At 35.6% G+C, this 17,112-nt stretch overlaps 2 protein-coding genes across 3 annotated transcripts; both read right to left on the minus strand.

The window, feature by feature from the left end:
- Positions 1-1,428: 1,428 nt before the first annotated feature.
- On the minus strand, positions 1,429-3,744 carry LOC149003549 (cytokinin riboside 5'-monophosphate phosphoribohydrolase LOG1-like). Of its 2 annotated transcripts, none has more exons than XM_089136673.1 (8): positions 3,492-3,744; positions 3,234-3,373; positions 3,043-3,140; positions 2,910-2,940; positions 2,712-2,811; positions 2,538-2,608; positions 2,305-2,448; positions 1,429-2,147 (listed from the first exon to the last, which is right to left on the minus strand). In XM_089136673.1, exons 2-8 carry the CDS (start codon positions 3,366-3,368, stop codon positions 2,052-2,054), a joined length of 675 nt encoding a protein of 224 aa, XP_088992799.1. In that variant the 5' UTR covers positions 3,369-3,373; positions 3,492-3,744; the 3' UTR covers positions 1,429-2,051. The 2 variants fall into 2 exon arrangements, with proteins under 2 accessions (XP_088992799.1, XP_088992798.1); XM_089136672.1 differs by having other exon boundaries at positions 3,487-3,743.
- A 7,541-nt stretch (positions 3,745-11,285) lies between these two features.
- Positions 11,286-14,084, minus strand: LOC149003550 (F-box protein At3g07870-like). The gene is made up of 4 exons (XM_089138837.1): positions 13,832-14,084; positions 12,653-13,709; positions 11,797-11,856; positions 11,286-11,705 (listed from the first exon to the last, which is right to left on the minus strand). Exons 1-4 carry the CDS (start codon positions 14,082-14,084, stop codon positions 11,537-11,539), a joined length of 1,539 nt encoding a protein of 512 aa, XP_088994963.1. The 3' UTR covers positions 11,286-11,536.
- Positions 14,085-17,112: the final 3,028 nt, after the last annotated feature.

Here is a 17,112-nt window from a genome sequence, read left to right on the forward strand (position 1 = left end):
TTTTTCTCTTCCAACCAAAAATTTTTTTTTTTTTTTGTTTTTTTTTTAAAAAAATATTTTTTTTTTTGTGGAAGAAGGGTTTTTTTTTTTTTTTTTATTTTTGTTTTTTTTAAAAATTAACAACAAAACTGCCTAGGGGTAGTGTATAGGGTGGGGATTCCGGTCCCACATTTAATGTCCTTTATTTTTTTATTAGTGGGGGAGGAGGGCAACAAAAGATTTTATATGTTGGGGATGGCGGGTATTAGTGTATTACATAATAAGCAAGGTTGTGCCCTTGGCCCCAGAAGTTTGATCTTCTACTTCAAGTTGTTAGTTGTTTTACCAACCAAGCCAACCCTTCGAGGTTCACATCTAAGGTCAACTAGGTTAATCTCAAATATAAGGTAAAACAACTAACAACTTGAAGTAGAAGATCAAAGTATCAATATACCAAAAACAAACTCATGTCCTGACATGCACTAATTTCATGGGAGTCTGAATTTGTCAGTGCTTTCCTCACACATTTCCATCATATATTAAAAAGGAGGATCCACATAGCATCCACTGGAGGTCTCACATTTGATTCATTTTTCCAAAGCTTAGAGGTGATGACCACCAGTAATGTGGAATGGAAAAATGTGAAAGAAGCACACGCCAGCACAAACCTCTACCCCTTAGGGTAGAGGATCTGGAGTCATCCTATGAAATATGTATGTTTGTCAAGGGGAGACAGATCCAAACTGGGTTGTTGAGTTACCATAGGCACAAAGCCATTCAACCTAAGAATCTAACCCACCATTAACAGATGAAAATATCGTGCCAAACTAGAGTAGGAGTAGCAGTACCTTGTGGTCCTCTTCGCTGCTGCACTGAAGGCAACATCTTTGGCATTGGTATTTGGATATTGGCATTGATGCAGCAAGGAATAAGGATTCACGTTTCACTTTCAAAATGTCAGGACAGTGAGTTTTGCTGAAAATACAGTGCTCAGCTGAGCAATCTATGGTGGTCCACTGTCACTGCATGATGTCTCGAAACACGATTCCTATCCAGAAAAAGTCCTATGCATTTGTTCTTTATTTAATCTAATGGATATATGGAGATCCTTACAGGTTGAGGTGCCTGCTCATTTCAGGTAAACAGTAGTTGTTCATTCATCAAACTTTAGCAAGGAATGATAATATATAGTAGCTTGCTGTCTTCTTGTGTAAGCTGGTAAAACAAGCAAATTTTGAAGAATTTGAAACTAGGGTTCTAAGGAAAGCTCATGCTGGAGTTTCTGATGGTCTTGAGATTTTATTCTTTTAATCATCTTCAGTTTCTGTGTATATGGATGTAAACATCATATTGCAGAGCAGCTAATGAGATCATTTCATTTTCTTGAAAGCTTTCCCATTGCATATGATTACAAGTCAGACTCTAGCATCAAATTCAGATCTGTGTGTGTGTGTGAGTGTTTGTGAGTCCCACTTTGGCAGGCATAAGTTGAATTAGTGGAGTTAGCACCACAGAAACACATAAGTGGTGTCCCAAAGCAGGAGACTTACCTTACACGTGCTAGTTACTGTTCAAAGTCCAAAGCAAATTATGCAAATTAAGGTAGATTACAAACAGTAAAAAGGTTTGAGAAAGGTAAACCTAGAAGATTTGTCAGCTTTCAAATGGATCATCAATCCATTAGAGTAGACCAGATAGTGAATAATCTACCAACATCTATAGGGTTCTTTCTATCCACCCAACTGCATAGTAGAATCTTACAATCTTCATCACAACCCACAAATGAAACCAGATTGACAAGCCTCACTGCACAACCTCAGTGTAAGAGAAACCCTAAGAAACACCATTCTCTCCCTTTTTCTCTCTCTCTCTCTCTCTCTCTCTCTCTCTCTACTCCAACATTGCTTTCCATGTCTAAACTCCCAGTAGAGAGAGAGAGAGATGGTTTTTTGTATCAATTTGGTACTGGAGAAGGAACTGAAAACATAACTTTTCACTTTTTGCATCAATTTGGTAGTGGAGAAGAAAATCAAAATTTAACTAAAAGTAGTATTCAAATAAGTTGGTTGAATTCAGAATTTTGAAGTATGCCCAGTTGTAGCAGAGATTGATTGATCTTCTTCCCAGCTTTTTCTGGGTACAACCTTGTCATGAAGTGGCACATACTCCTGCAAATTGCAATAGGAAACAGCAAACAAATCATTTCCTGGAACTTTTCATCTTTACAGAATCCAATAATTTAACAATCTAATTGTTTGCCACACAATGAATTAATGATATTAACTTCAATATATTAGACGAAGAGAAAGAATGCCTTCGTCTTACTTCCATCTTCCTGATCAGCTCTTCTGCAGTATCTGCTGAGACTACAATATGTCTTGCTGAGTCCTGAATGAAACCTTCATCCACTCCTTTGTCAAAAAATGCAAGCAAGTTGTTATAATATCCATCAACATTCAACAAGCCCACCTGTCTCAAATTAAATTTCAAAGGAAGTGAGAATGAGAACCCAGCTGAATTAATTCACACCAAGATTAAGAGGTATCAATTAATCTTACTGGTTTCTCATGAATTCCTAGTTGAGACCATGCTATCATCTCTAACAGCTCTTCCAGAGTACCATAACCACCTAAAAACAGGTTTAAGATATGATAATTTACATGGAGACAAAAGCCAGCAAAACTGTCCACTGAAATTTGTGGAAGTGAATGAATTACTGAGTTTGAGCAAACCAGGAAGAGCAATGAAAGCATCAGCATGTTTAGCCATTTCTGACTTCCTTTCGTGCATGTCAGCAACTGCTTTCACTTCTCCGAAGGTTACTCCTGATATCTACACTTGTTTTTTGAGTTTCATCAGTTCATACACATCAGAATCAGATTTATTACTAAATATGAGGAAAGCATACAAAAATGAAGAGGAAACATTACCTCGTAAGACATAAGAGCTCTAGGAATGATTCTGCAACAAGAAAACAAAAACTTATCAAAAAAATTCTCCACCAAAATGAACATGGAACCAGTCCAGGGCATGAAAATGAAACCGACAATGTGAAAGTAATACCCAAGGACATGACAACCACCATTAAAAACAGCCTGAGAAATCAAACCCATGAGACCCCCACTTCCACCACCATAAATCAAATTAACCTTCCTTTGAACCTGAAGAGAGAAACAAGATCAGTTTAAGCATAAAAATCTGAACTAGAACTGAAGTTTGATTCATCTCATTTTTGAATTATATGTCGTTATTACCAGTTCTTTGCCAAGTTCAAGAGCTGCATCACTGAAGTTAGACTTATATCCAGCTCTACTCCCACAGAAAACACAAATTCTCTTGAATTTGCATAGTTTCTCACTTACTACAGATGTCTCTTCAGCTCTCTCCATCCTTCCTGGAAGCCAAGAAAGCACAAAAGAGAAAGGAACCGATCACCATAAAGAAGAGAAAGACTTAAAAAAGGAACAGTAAAAGATAAACAAGAACATCAAGTATAAGTGGTATAACCCGACATCCTTGCTTTTGAATGGCTCCCGTTTATCACAAACAGTTCCTTTGGTCAGCTTAAACAAGTACTAGGTGTTGGAGAAGAGCCAAACAAGAGACTGTATCCTCTCTTATAATTTTATGCCTTCAATAACCCACCAAAATGTTTCTTCCCGATCTCCATATGTTGGAGAACAGCCAAACAAGAACCACTTCCATTTCCCCTTTTATAGTCTTAAGTCTTAACCAACCCACCATATCTCTCTCTCTCTCACACACACATTTCTCAAGATTTGTTATCTTGAATTGTACAGTAGAGATCCACACCTAGTTGCCTATTGTCCACCATTTGTGTTTGTCCATTCAATCAATGCCTTGCTTTTATCACTTTCTTGTACTACTCCCTTCTTCTTTTCCATCACTGCTTACCAGTATAATTCATTTCTCCAAAACATAGACATACGATCAAACACATTGACCCACTAAATTATACTTCTAGCTAGCCATCCTTGCATATAGCCAAGTTGACAGCAATGGTGTGTATTTGATCTCTCTAAACCATGCTTCCCCATTTAATAAGGATCTTATAACTTCTAGCCAAGGACAGAAAAAGGCTGGACCAGTATGGGTCTCGTTAGGAAAAAAAAGTTGCTCAAGCTGTCCCCAATAATTAGGATTACCTAACATAAACAAGGCTCGAAAGTTTGAAATCATTTATTGAAACATAATCATGAAATGTGAAGAAGGGTTTGAAGGTGAGAGACACTTTGATTGAGTTATGGGTCAATTTTTTTTTTGGTAAACCAGTTAGGGGTCAAATTCATGATCATTGTCCTTTCTTGCTCTAGAACAAAAGAGTACTAAAAGTTTCACTAATCGTTTTTAGAGGAATGCTATTTTCATTTGGAAAGAAAAGTGCATCACGGGTTTTATTTAATAGCTCAAGTTGATGCAATTTAATGACTATTTATGATGAAAGCGTGTCTTACATAAATCTGGAGAGCCTACCTCATTCTGTGTGACTAAGTATGCATGGTTTTAGAAGGAAAGTGGAATAAAAGAGTAAATTTTGTTTTTGGTAGAATAAGAGTAGGTTAAGATGTGACATGGTGGTCACCCATCATATGTGTAATAATTTATAGGCCGGGTAAATATCACTTACCACCCCTCTTAGCTGGACAAATAGCATTTATACCTCCCTCTTAGTTAGATAGTATCACTTACCTCCCTTTTTAGTAAATATATCAAACACCTCCCCTCTGTTAACTTTCCTGATTAAATTTAACTTTTACTGTTAAATATTGTTCTAAGACTCCAAAATACCCTTGGCTGAAAATATTTTTATAATTTAAACCCTAAATTACCTTAATCACCATAGGATCTAAAATACTAAATTATCCTCAATAAAATAATTATTAAAAACCAAAATACGATAATTAAAACCTAAATTATCTTTAATTATTAAAACCCCAACATACCCTCTTTTTTTAAATTTTATCAAACAACTAAAAAAACGCGAACTGCTTGATATCAAAATGCAATTTCAATACTGAATTATCAAAAAGATATGTTGGGTTTTTTATAATTAAAAATAATTTAAATTTTAACTATGATGTTTTGGTTTTTAATAATTATTTTAATTGACGATAATATAGTATTTTTAATGAAGGGTAATTTGGGGTTTTAGAAAAATATTTAACGGTAAAAATTAAAATTAACCGAAAAAACTAACAAAGGGGATGTGTTTGATATATTTGCTAGGTAAGAGGGGAGGTAAATGATATTATCCAATTAAGAGGGGGTGTAAGTGCTATTTGTCCACCTAAGATGAGAGGTAAGTAATATTTACTCGAATTTATAATTCCCCTAAAAAAAATTAAACAATAATAATTACTTATTTGATCCTCTTTCGTGTAATGTTCTTTCCCCTTCCAAGGAAATAGTTTTTCCCTTATTTTCCATTTTTACAGAAGTCTATTCAACAATTATTTCTTTTTGTTTTCATTAACGAAATTCTTCTTAATATGCTTTTGATGTAAATATTTTTAAAGAAGGTAGTGGCTCAGTGTGCACATTGTTTGGTTGCACTCATAGAAATTCTGTCATTAAATTTGATAGAATTAAACCTAAATCATCCATCTAAATGGTTTAGATTTAATTTTATAATTTAATAGTAATATTTATTTCACAGCTATTTAGCTACATTTATGCTTTTTCTTAATACATTTTTTATTCTTATATTATATACATATATATATCTCTTAAAATTCTTAAATTAAAACCTACTTTTCCTTTTCTAAAAGAATTGAATCCATACTATGCAACGTCTCTCACTCCTAAATAATATAAAAGGACTTTTCCTCTTTCTCTCTAATTAATTCCTATTAAACTCATCCCTTTTTATTATAAAACAATATTAATTACTTAATCCAAATCTCTCTTTTCCCCCAAAAAAACAAAGGCGTTTCTCACTAATCAATGGATATGGAAAGAAATAATTGAAGAAGTACAACCTTTTTCCTCTTCGAATCCGATAGGACCAAACTTTGAAACTTGGCTTCAAAACTCGAGGAGTAAAATTAGGGGTATCAATGGGCCGGGTTAGTCTTAAACCCTCACCTTACCCTTGGGACTAAATTTGAAACTCACCCCTCTTTTCGCAGAATCCAGATCCTCACCCGGAAGGGTAGCACTGAGTGCTCCCCGACGTGTTCCCAACCACACAAAACAGTGGGGCCCACGGATAAATTTTAAAATTTTGTTTTTTATTTTTTCCAAAAAGTGTTTTCACCGTGGGCCCCACTGTTTTGTGTGGTCGGGAACCTGTCGGAGGAGCTGATCCGGACTCCTTTTCACACCCCACTTTTGCAAACAACCACAACCTCAAGAAAAATCATCTACAATAATACAACCCCCCTATTTTAGTAAGAACCCTATAGAAAAACTTATTGACCATTTTACTATATATGTTAGAACATCTCGAGACTGAACTTTTCCTCTTTGAGTCTTGATGGAGCCAATGCATGAGTTGCGGTTTTGGAAAGGGGGGATGTTCGTAACGTACAAAGCCTTTCATTTTTTGACTAACCTGTGACTACTAGGTCTCGGTCCCTCTTATATTAGGTCACCAACGCTCCTCTTATTTCGCTCTTGATGGTATGATTGAATCTTATCTTATATAGTTTTTTACATGTTGGTCTCTTTAGTGGACCATAAGCTAATATTGGATCCCCTTAATGTAATATATTACGTATGGATCCCAAGCAGACTAACACCATTAGCCTCTATTAAGGATATTCAAATTTCAAATGGAAAGAGACTAAAGTGCTCTTAGGTTATTTAATCCATTAGTTTATGGTCCACTAAAGGGACCCACATGTAAAAAACTCTAAAAACAATTATGCAAATATAGTGTAAGTTGTTGGTCTCTTTATTAATGTCTATTTATTTAAATGGTGACCTAGCAATTTGAAACTGTAGTAGTGGAGCTTACTAACCAAATCAAAATATGACACCCAACTCTACCCTTTTTTTTTTTTTTTTGGTTTGTCAACCCTGGTTTTCAAGGCTTTGCCGTGACTAATCCGGTGTTCGATAAAAACACATAGGTCCTGTTCTGTTAGAAGGGTTATTACTTGATTAATCATATTTTTGCAAAGACTATCATACCCTTGACTTATTATTCAAGAAATCTATTTTCATTTACCAAAAAAAAAAAAAAAAACTAACTTTATGGACGATTGGGAGTTCAACCGTTTCACTTCTTCTTCTTCCTCTTTTTTTTTTTTTTTTTTTTTTTTAGAGTAAGGTCATTTTTGGAATTACAAAAAGTTCCAATTAGAAATGACAAATGGACTAGTGTGTTTATTAAAGGGACATGTTTAATTAAACAGAAACTTACGTGCTTTAAGGCCTCAATTTGGGGGCATGCGATTACATCTTTATTCTTGTTTGTCAACCCTGGTTTTCAAGGCTAAACCCCGAAATAATTGAACGACCGGGTCGTACTCCTATAAAGATCATTTTGAAAACCCTCCTTGTTATTAGGGCAACACATTTAGCATGCGATTTTGTGAGAGTGGCAATAATGCTTGTTTTTTCCCTATTTGGCCCCTCCAAGAATTAAGATGAAAATTTAACATAAAAATGATGGGTACAAATGTCATTCTACATCTCATCTAATGGTCATCCCTAGTTTTAAGCAATAAAATGTTAAATTCTACTTAAAGACTAACTCACGATCCATAGAATTTCTCCTTATATATTGCACTCCTATTTTCATTTCTATTTATTCTCTCTTGGAGTTACATCTACATCTATATTTGTCCCTTTTTTTTTTTACGCTCACAAAATATTGCAGTGTTAGCAAACTTTGTAATTTTCCTAAATCTTCTCCAGATCAGATTCACTCTCCTTTCTCAAATTATTTATTTCTCTCTCTTACACTCACGAATTTTCTATTAATTTACCTAATTTTTAATGTAGACTCTACATTATAATATAATAATATATTATGAGATGGGACCTATAGTGGGTCCCACATTGGCCCACATTAACGCCTCCCCTTCTATCCTCAACTCTTCCGCGACGCAAAATGTCACTGGAGATTTTTTACATCCACAAGGTTATGATACCGAAACTTTGCTTAAGCGAACTGCTTATCACGTGAACCAACTCACCCACCTCTACCTCTAGAGCCAGAATTTGACAACCAAAGTTCCAATTAGAAATGACAAATCACTTGAAAACATGTTTAATTAGAAGAGACTTACGTGCATGCCTACATCGATTACATCTTTATTCATATGAACCCTTTAAGAATAAAACAAGAAATAATTAAACGACAGTAATACTCCTATAAAGATCATTTTGAAAACCCTCCTTGTTATTAACAAAACATTTAGAATGAATAATGCGAGAGTCACTATAATGTTTGACATTTATTAGGGTATGAATTGATGCAAACAAAAAATTGTACAAGTGTACGTGCTACATTCAGAAATAAACATAATAATATTATTCTATATATTAAATTAAAAGACAGATTATATATAGACCCTTATATTTGCAATTAATTATATCTATTACCTTTGGAGAAAAATCAAATTATAGATGTCCCTTTAGTGTTTTAGCAGAATTGTCCATTTATAACTTTTAATTATTAATAGTAGAAGAGCATTTGTAATTATTTTTCTTTCTTTACAGGGATAATAGATTTAGTTAATTACAAACGCAGGGGGTTCATATGCAATTTGCCTAAATTAAAAGTTCTTTATTAACTTTTAGGAAGAAAAATGTACTAATTTCATTCAAAATATTAAACCAAAAAAACCTCGTAATATTTTTCAAAAAAGTAACTGTTTGGTTACATGAATCTAGAGATTTCAAATATTTGGATTCATGAATCGAGAATTATAACTGTTTGGTTATAAAAATCTCTAGATTTATGAAATCTAGAGATTCACCTTTTTACACTAAAAACGTGAATATGTAGATTTATGGGTAAGAGGTGAAATCTAGAGATTTCAAAAAAGCTATACATTTGCACATTCACAAAAATCACGTCGATCAAATAGCTTTTTAGGATGAATCCACAGATTTCATTCCACAACCAAACATTTAATTTTATAAATTATGACTCCATAGATTTGAAATCTCTAGATATTTGAAACCTAGGTTCCATTAGTCTAAATGGGCAAGCTCAAGGGTTTCTTCACTATATTTTCACTAGCAAGCTTTGACATACACAACCTTATGCACAAAAATAAAGCATAAAAGTGATTACACCTAAAGAAACCTTAGAAAGCAGGGTGATTACACATAAAGAAAACCCAGAAAGCAAGCATGACTCTGGAGAGTTCATGGGTTCAATTCTTCATTCGTTGCTGCTCTTTAAAATTTGAGGCGCCTGTCTTCTATTCTCCCTTCCTATGCCCTATCTTCTTCTATTAGGGTTAGCCAAAATTCCATTTCAAAATCTAAGGGTGCATGTAAATAATATGGAATTTTTTTTTATTTTAATAAGATGAATTAGGTTTTTATTAAAAACCCAGAAGAAGATTAGAGTTGTTCAGGAAGATTGGAAGATTTATAATGGTGAGGGGTGAGGGGTAGCCACAAAATTAAGCTTATCTGATCAAACAGTAAAGAGTAATAAGTTCCAAATTTCAATATCAACATGTCATTCAAACGCTGATCCACAATAGCAAGTTGGAATATTAAGTTGCATGATTGTATATATAATGTGGTTTATACATAATCATGATTTGACTTGATTGTCTATACAGAAATTTTCACTTTTGCTTTTGTGCAGCAGGTCCTAAGCCAATAGCAAGGAGAAGCATGATGAATTTAAGTAATCATTGAGCACTTTAGCCTTAACATTTAAACATTAATTTAATGTAAGATAGACATTTAAGGGTTGGATTTCAACAAATTGTAACCTAACCCTTTTGGGATTGTGGCTTACTTGTCAACTACCCAATTATCCATCAAATTCCACTCAATGTCTTGGTAGTCTTTGCACCAGCATGGGACAGATGAGAATTTCTATTTGTATTCTTCTCACACTTTTTCACCACAGATTAATAGAACTCATACAAGGTTAATTAGCAGTTCTAATCTGTAATTCATTTTGTTAACGCTCAAAAGATGGATTCCACCCCTAATGCGTGAAAAAAAAATATGAAAAAAACATAAACCTCTACGTTAATGGGTAGAAAATCCAGATTTGATAGATGAGATGCATGCAGGAGCATTAACACGGAGTCTTTAATTTCTTAGAAGTGGGAGAGTAAATTGAAACATGCATGTCCAAAAGTTGGTATACACAGGAACACCAACATATTTTTCAACTTCCACAGAGAGATTAGGGAAGGGTCAGTACGAGAGGAAGTGCTTTAAACCAGACTTGAATCAAACTTGTCACCTGGGAAGCATTAAATCTAATAACAGACTTCCAACCAAGTGAGCTGGCAATTTAAATGTTTATGTAAGACATTGGTCATTCTACATACACTTCGATATGACTTTTTTAGATAAAATGTGTTCAGAAATAATCATTCTCTCTAAGTCATAAGCCAGCACAGAACAAAGTAGATTTTCAGTGTCTGGGCAGGGCGTGCATTCATCCAACCACCCCGTTGGATGGACGACAGATAGCCTGCCCATGGTTGCTTGGTACCACAGGCACATGTCCTGCCAAGACGCAGAGGATCTAACCCATCACACAAGCAAGCACCAAAACAAAGAATCTGAAAGAGCATTAGAATCGGGTATAGAGCTCATAGGTTGGAAACCCACATGGAAGTATTAGAGCGTTAGGATTAGAGCGATCAATCACACACAATTGAACATAAAACAAAGAAAGAAGAGACACGGATTTTTGGTTCAACTCAATGAGAGGCTACGCCCACCATTAGGTTTTCACTATATTCTTCTCAAACAACTATTATAGATATTCTGTTTCAAGAGAATATATATATGCTCTTAGAAACCCTAAGCCATAGCTATTCACGGGCCCAAGCCCAAACTAAAAGAATTGGATAACCGAAGACAATTACAGCTAAAGTTTCGTCAGGCATGCAAACAGTTCTTCACAGATAAAGAGGAACACACAGAGCTCAGGGGGAGAGCAAAATGAAGTTCCCTCCAAAAGGCAAACGCAATCACCCATGTAGTGAAATGGGGAGGAAATAAAAAAAAGAAGAGTAAAACAGGAATGCTGAAAATGAGATCAAACCATGTCCAAAAATCTTTCTTTTAATATGGTGCACAGAAAACAACCAAGATTTAAATACTCAACTTAGTTCTGCCAACATTCAATGATCTGAAAACCTAGAGTTATCAGATATACCAGCATCAATCAATACCAACAACCCCATACTTACAACTCATCTCAGTTCTACCTACATTTACTGATCTGAAAAACTAGAGTTATGAAAGTACCAGCATTAGACAGTACCAACAACAGGGTCTTAACTCTTAAGCCCACCTCCATATTTACCAGTTTAATCTGTAAAGCATCATAAAGCAGATTATGTGTTCCCCATTCCTCTCCCAAAAAGACTAATCAAAGCAGTGTATAATTATCATACATTCTTTTAGCAAGCATCAGAGGCACCTTCCCTTTGAACTCTGTCTCAGCTTTCTGGCTTTTAGAAGAATGGAGACTCCTTTCATTATCCTCATCTGGGTTCCCATGCTCTGCCGGCTGCTCGTCTCCATACGTTATTGATTCACTGCTTGAAGCATAGCCCAGACATTAGTCAAGCCAATAAGATGATGTTCATAATAACTTGGTTATCAAATTAAAGAGATACGAAACATTACTGGGCAGGAATTGGAAATGACTCTGAGCACCATTTGCTGAAGCTGAAGTTGAATTTATCTCTGCAAATGAAAACACAATAGAGTGAATAAGAAGATGCAAAACTCCATGCACTGGTAAGTAAATAATCAAGTTACAGTTAAATCCTGGTAGCAAATCCACTCAAATATTTACTGGTCTACATCTCTTTAATCAATGCATGAGCATGAACTACTATTTCCTTTAATCCAAATTCATCCTACTTTCTACTGTTCAATTTCATAGGGGACGGGTTCCATAACAAAGCAAGCCTGTACAATGCCTTGCAATCTGACAGAACATTCACTCCAGAAATCAATAGACTTCAACTGCAAGAAGAATTACAGATTTGTTAATTTACAAATAAAACATAAGGAAGTGAAACATCAAGGGAACTAACAAAAAAACCTTTTAAGGCTGAAGAGAACCATCATTATGCATCACACTCAGGTTGATTGCAGCGTTTTAACTACCATAAGAGTTAGAGAGATACATAAAACACATTGACAAGGGAAGATGAATTGAATGCTAGCAAGTTATCATGTTCAAGCTATGCATAGTCTCTGGAAGGGCATTACAGTGGGCATTAAAAGAAGCCTTAATTTAATCTAACTCCACTTTCTTGCATCTTATAGTGTCAACATCATCAACGATTTGTTAAGAAGTCATACTTACTGAAGAAAATAATAATAATAATCTCAGCATAGCAACAAACATTATGCATGCTAATCAAGCATTTAAGATCATCTTGCCATACATATGGACACAAGGCACATAAACTTAGAATGAAATGGTAAATGATAGATACACAAAGGAAATAGGAAGGCAGAATTTTTCTACTTGTTTGCCAATCCAACTGCATTCCGGAGTGGGAGAAGGCTTGCAGCATGAATTATTGCATCACAATGGGGTGGAATTCCTTTGATCTGAATATCCCTCAATTGTTTCTTCACAGGGTCATAGGAAACCAGACATTCACCTTTATAGGACATCAAAAGTTCACCATTTCTCATCAATCTTAGAGGATTAAAATAGACACAGTCATAGCCCGAATCTTTTGATAAGATGACATATTCTTTACTCCAAGACGATTGTATTCCATATTCCTTCATTACCCAAATCTCAAGTGTCCTATCAATTGAATACTCAAATAAACAGAGACACTCCCCTAGCACACCTACATTCCTTAAAAAGTACCAGCCAACCGGTGTAAGACCCGGTGGTGGGGGCACAATTTGGAATTCTTCCCTTCCCAAATCAAAAGACACAATTAGACCTCCATGGTCATCCATCCAATGAAGAGCTCCATTTACGAACGCAGGCGATGCAAAAGGACGAAGTCTGTATGGTCGCCATTCGCCATCTGTCTGTATCTTTCTCCACTTTCCCAAACTAAGTGAGTAAACTTCACCTTCCAAGTCCCAAAGCAACGGAGAAGCAGGATGGAACACCATCCTTACCACCTTATAGTCATTAACAACTTCATCATAACCAAAACCGTATACGATGCTACATTCAAAGTTAAAACGCTTTGGAATCGAAATAAATTCCCCTGTTACAGGATTGCAGACATATCTAGGACCATTTACCTTACGCGTTCTAACCGATAAACAGAGCAAGCCATTACAAGAGCCCACAATATCAAACCCCTTCTTTTCAAGTGAAGACAGGGGTTTTGCAAAAACAACACGGCCATCAAGAGTATCATCAGGAGTATCATGTTGTAACATGCACAGAGGTGCATCAGCGTATGACTCCTCGTGAAGCAGAATACAGGGAGGAATATCACCTTGAGTTGCTCTCTTATGGTGTCTTTGAATAAAACGACGGATATGAGTAATGCAAGGGTTTTGATAGGTAACCGAGAAAAAATGTCGAACACAATTTCCAGAGGGAACTTAGACATCTCTCCGATGTTCATTGGATTCTTTATCAGTTCATCCTCTTCTTTTTGCAGAACAGCCATTTTAGAGATCTTGTCTTCATCCACTTCTACTTCTACTTCAAGCCAGCTTAGACCGTTATAACGGTAATGGTAATAACCCCTGTAATTAGCTTCTTTGTCGTAGCGAAGAGGATCCTTATAATCACCATAAGCCAAGGGGTCAGAGAAGTTGTAATCATCGAAACCGAAACCATCGTAAAGGTGATCGAGACAAAAATCTTCAGATTCATTGAACTGAGAATAACTTCCCATGTTCATCTGAGGACGACCCTCTTCTGCTACTTCTTCGTTCTGCCTGCTCGGTTGCGGATTGCTTGTTTCTTCCATTTTCAAAAGATTCTTTCTTCTTCTTCTTTTACTACTACCACCTAATGGTGTCTATGGAGTTGTAGAAAATTTGCAGAAATGGTTTTGCGGTTTTCTTCTCGCTCTGTATTTGCAGCATAAACGGTTTTCATAGGTTAAGTGAGAAATTTACCGGAAAAAGAAAAGAAAAAAGAAAAATAAAAATAAAAAAATAAATAAGAAACCTACCCCCAAAATATGAATGTAGATCATCTACCTTTGTCTGCAGCAGTTTATAAATTTATGATGATTTATACTTTTTAACCATAAAATCGTGCTAACAAATAAAAAATAAGAGTCACCACAAAGCTGTTCTAGTGGTTGAAACGAATACCTCTTCCCCCGATTTAATGAAGCCCCTTTGCACAAAAAAATAAAATAAAAAAATAAGAAATAAAAAATTTAAAGAGGAGGGAGACTCACGACGGTATCTTGTTACCCACTCAATATTCGTGGTCAGCAAGCATGGGAAGCACAAAGTGTTCCGCATTGCTGATCTAGACTTCAAATATATGAGAGAAATTTTCAACTTCACCCCTTGACTTACCCCCTAATATAAATGTCACTCCTAAGTTATTTGACTAATCAACTAGACCCCCCCCCTATTAGCAACATAGTTTTTTTTTTTTTTTTTTTTTTTTTTTTTGAATCTGAGGTTCGTCTGAACCAACTTACATGCACCTTGATTACATCCTTAGGAGAGCTTTTATATAATTAATATAGGCGGGTCTTCGCCCGTATTAGTATTACCAACATAGTTAGTCTCAGTTAGTTTATTTATGCATTTTCCAATATTACCCCTATATTCTAAGGAGAGGGGATGGTAAATGTGAAAAGAAGAAAAACAAATATTTGTGCTGAGAACATAAATCATGAAGGTGCAAAAATAGCAGAAAAAAGTAATTGGAGACAATACAAGAAGATGAAGACGAGTCCAGTGTAGGGTTTTCCATTCAAGTGTATATTTGACTTTTTGAAAAGTTTAACTTGTTTTTGTTTACATTAGCAAAGTTAAAAAGTTTAACTTGTTTTTGTTTACATTAGTACTTAACTTTGATTTCCTAAAATACTAGGTATCATTGATATATTTTTCTCTTATAATAAGTCTAATTGATAAATTAAGTATCTCAAGAGGGGCATTAGTTTTAGGGGGTAACTCAAGGGGTGGCGATGAAAATTTCCCAAAATATAAATAAACTAAATTTGTGAAAAAGCAATGCTTGGGGTCCAAGTAAATGAGTTCGGATCACCTCCTTGTAATGGGAGAACAATGTGTTCCCATGGTGATTTCAAACCATACCATAGGAAGTGGGGCCCACTTGTAAGTATTAGAATAAATTACTCAACTTGAGTAAAAGAAATTAAAAAAAGTATTAGAATAATTTAAAAAATTAGTGGGTCGTACCTCCTATTGTGTGGTTCAAAACCATCAAAGAAACACATTGTTCTTCTCAAATGGGAGCTAATTTGGACTTCAAGGAAATGTGTTGTACATGTAACCACAAAGTTACACATGTAGTTTTTTTTTTTTTCCCCTTGGATAATCAAACACCAAATGATTCTCTTGCTAATATAAAATGAAATCAAAATAAGGGAAATTTTAAGTCCCGCCCCATAATTAACCCCCTAGTATTAATGTCATTATTTGAGTTATCCAATTTATCCAGTTGAACCCCATCCACACCAAGCCAAAGACAGCCAGTCAAACACCACACACCAAAGCAAAACACACCAGGCCACGGGACGGGGAAGAGGAAGAAGGCAACGAAAGAAGAGAAAAACGGCGAGCAAAGGAAGCAGGGACAGGGATCCGGAGCCACACCGGAGGGAGAGACCAGGCAAAGGGAGCAGGCGGCCGGCGGGCCGGCCAGCACGACGAAATAAAATAAAAAAAAAAGTACCGCGCATCAACAAACCATCCAACCGCAAGGATGCATGACAATTTCCCCTATTGGAGGTTTAATTGATAAATTGAAAACCGAGGAGTAGATGCTGAAATTTTCTTAGAAGTGGATGTGAAACAAAGAAAGGGCCCGGGGGGGCAGGTAAGAAGGGCCTTCGGAAGATCATAATGAAATTTTTGGAACCTAGTTGCAAGTTGAGCACGAGTTCGGGTAAGCATGATAATTGTTGGATTCGTCTGTCTTCGATCCTCTCCATGCAAATGAAGATTTTGTTTCTAGCTTTTACTAGTAGTCTTGAATTGGGTAATCTAGGGTTAAGAAAGACAATTGCAGATGAAGTTTCATCAGGCATGCAAACAATTCTTCACAAATAAAGAGGAACATAGAAAGCCCATGAGGAGAGCAAGAAGAAGAAATCTCCAAAATGCAAGCCCAATCACCCAAGGAGTGAAAATGAGGTGGAAATAAAAATGAAGGGCAAAATAGGAATGCTAAAAATGATATCAGAGTTACCAAATATACCAACATTAGCCAATACCAACAACCCCTTAATTACAACTCATCTTAGTTCTACCAACATTTACTGATCTAAAAGCACTAGAGTTATGAAAGTACCAACATTAGTCAGTATCAAAAAGGGGTCCTAAGCCCACCCCATAAGTTTCTTCCTGTGCAATTTTTTTTTCTTTTCCCCACAATCTTAAATCAAGATCATTTTTCTCTTTTCTTTTTCTTTTTTCACCAATCCAATTTGATCAAAGCACAAGAAAAAAAGATATTAAAAAAATAATAATTCATGATTTTGAATTTAAAATAGTATGTTCAATTAATCCGTCCAAACCTTCCATGTTCTTATGGCACCTATCCTCCCATTTCTAGATCTTCGCCCACCTCGACAATGAACCTTGCTTTGATACCACTTGTTAGGGATACAGATGCACAGCCACGAACAAAGAAAAAACACAAGTAAAATCACAAGAGGAATTTAACGTGGTTCGGAAAAACCCTACCTACGTCCACCAAAGAGAAAAGAAGTTTCACTATTTCAGAAAACTTCATGGATTGATGTAAAACAACCATTGTCATGGCCCGAATCTTTCGACAAA

This window comes from Hakea prostrata, chromosome 10, assembly GCF_041222555.1.
Source record: "Hakea prostrata isolate BN-2017 chromosome 10, UWA_Hpros_2, whole genome shotgun sequence".
Lineage (NCBI taxonomy): Eukaryota > Viridiplantae > Streptophyta > Magnoliopsida > Proteales > Proteaceae > Hakea > Hakea prostrata.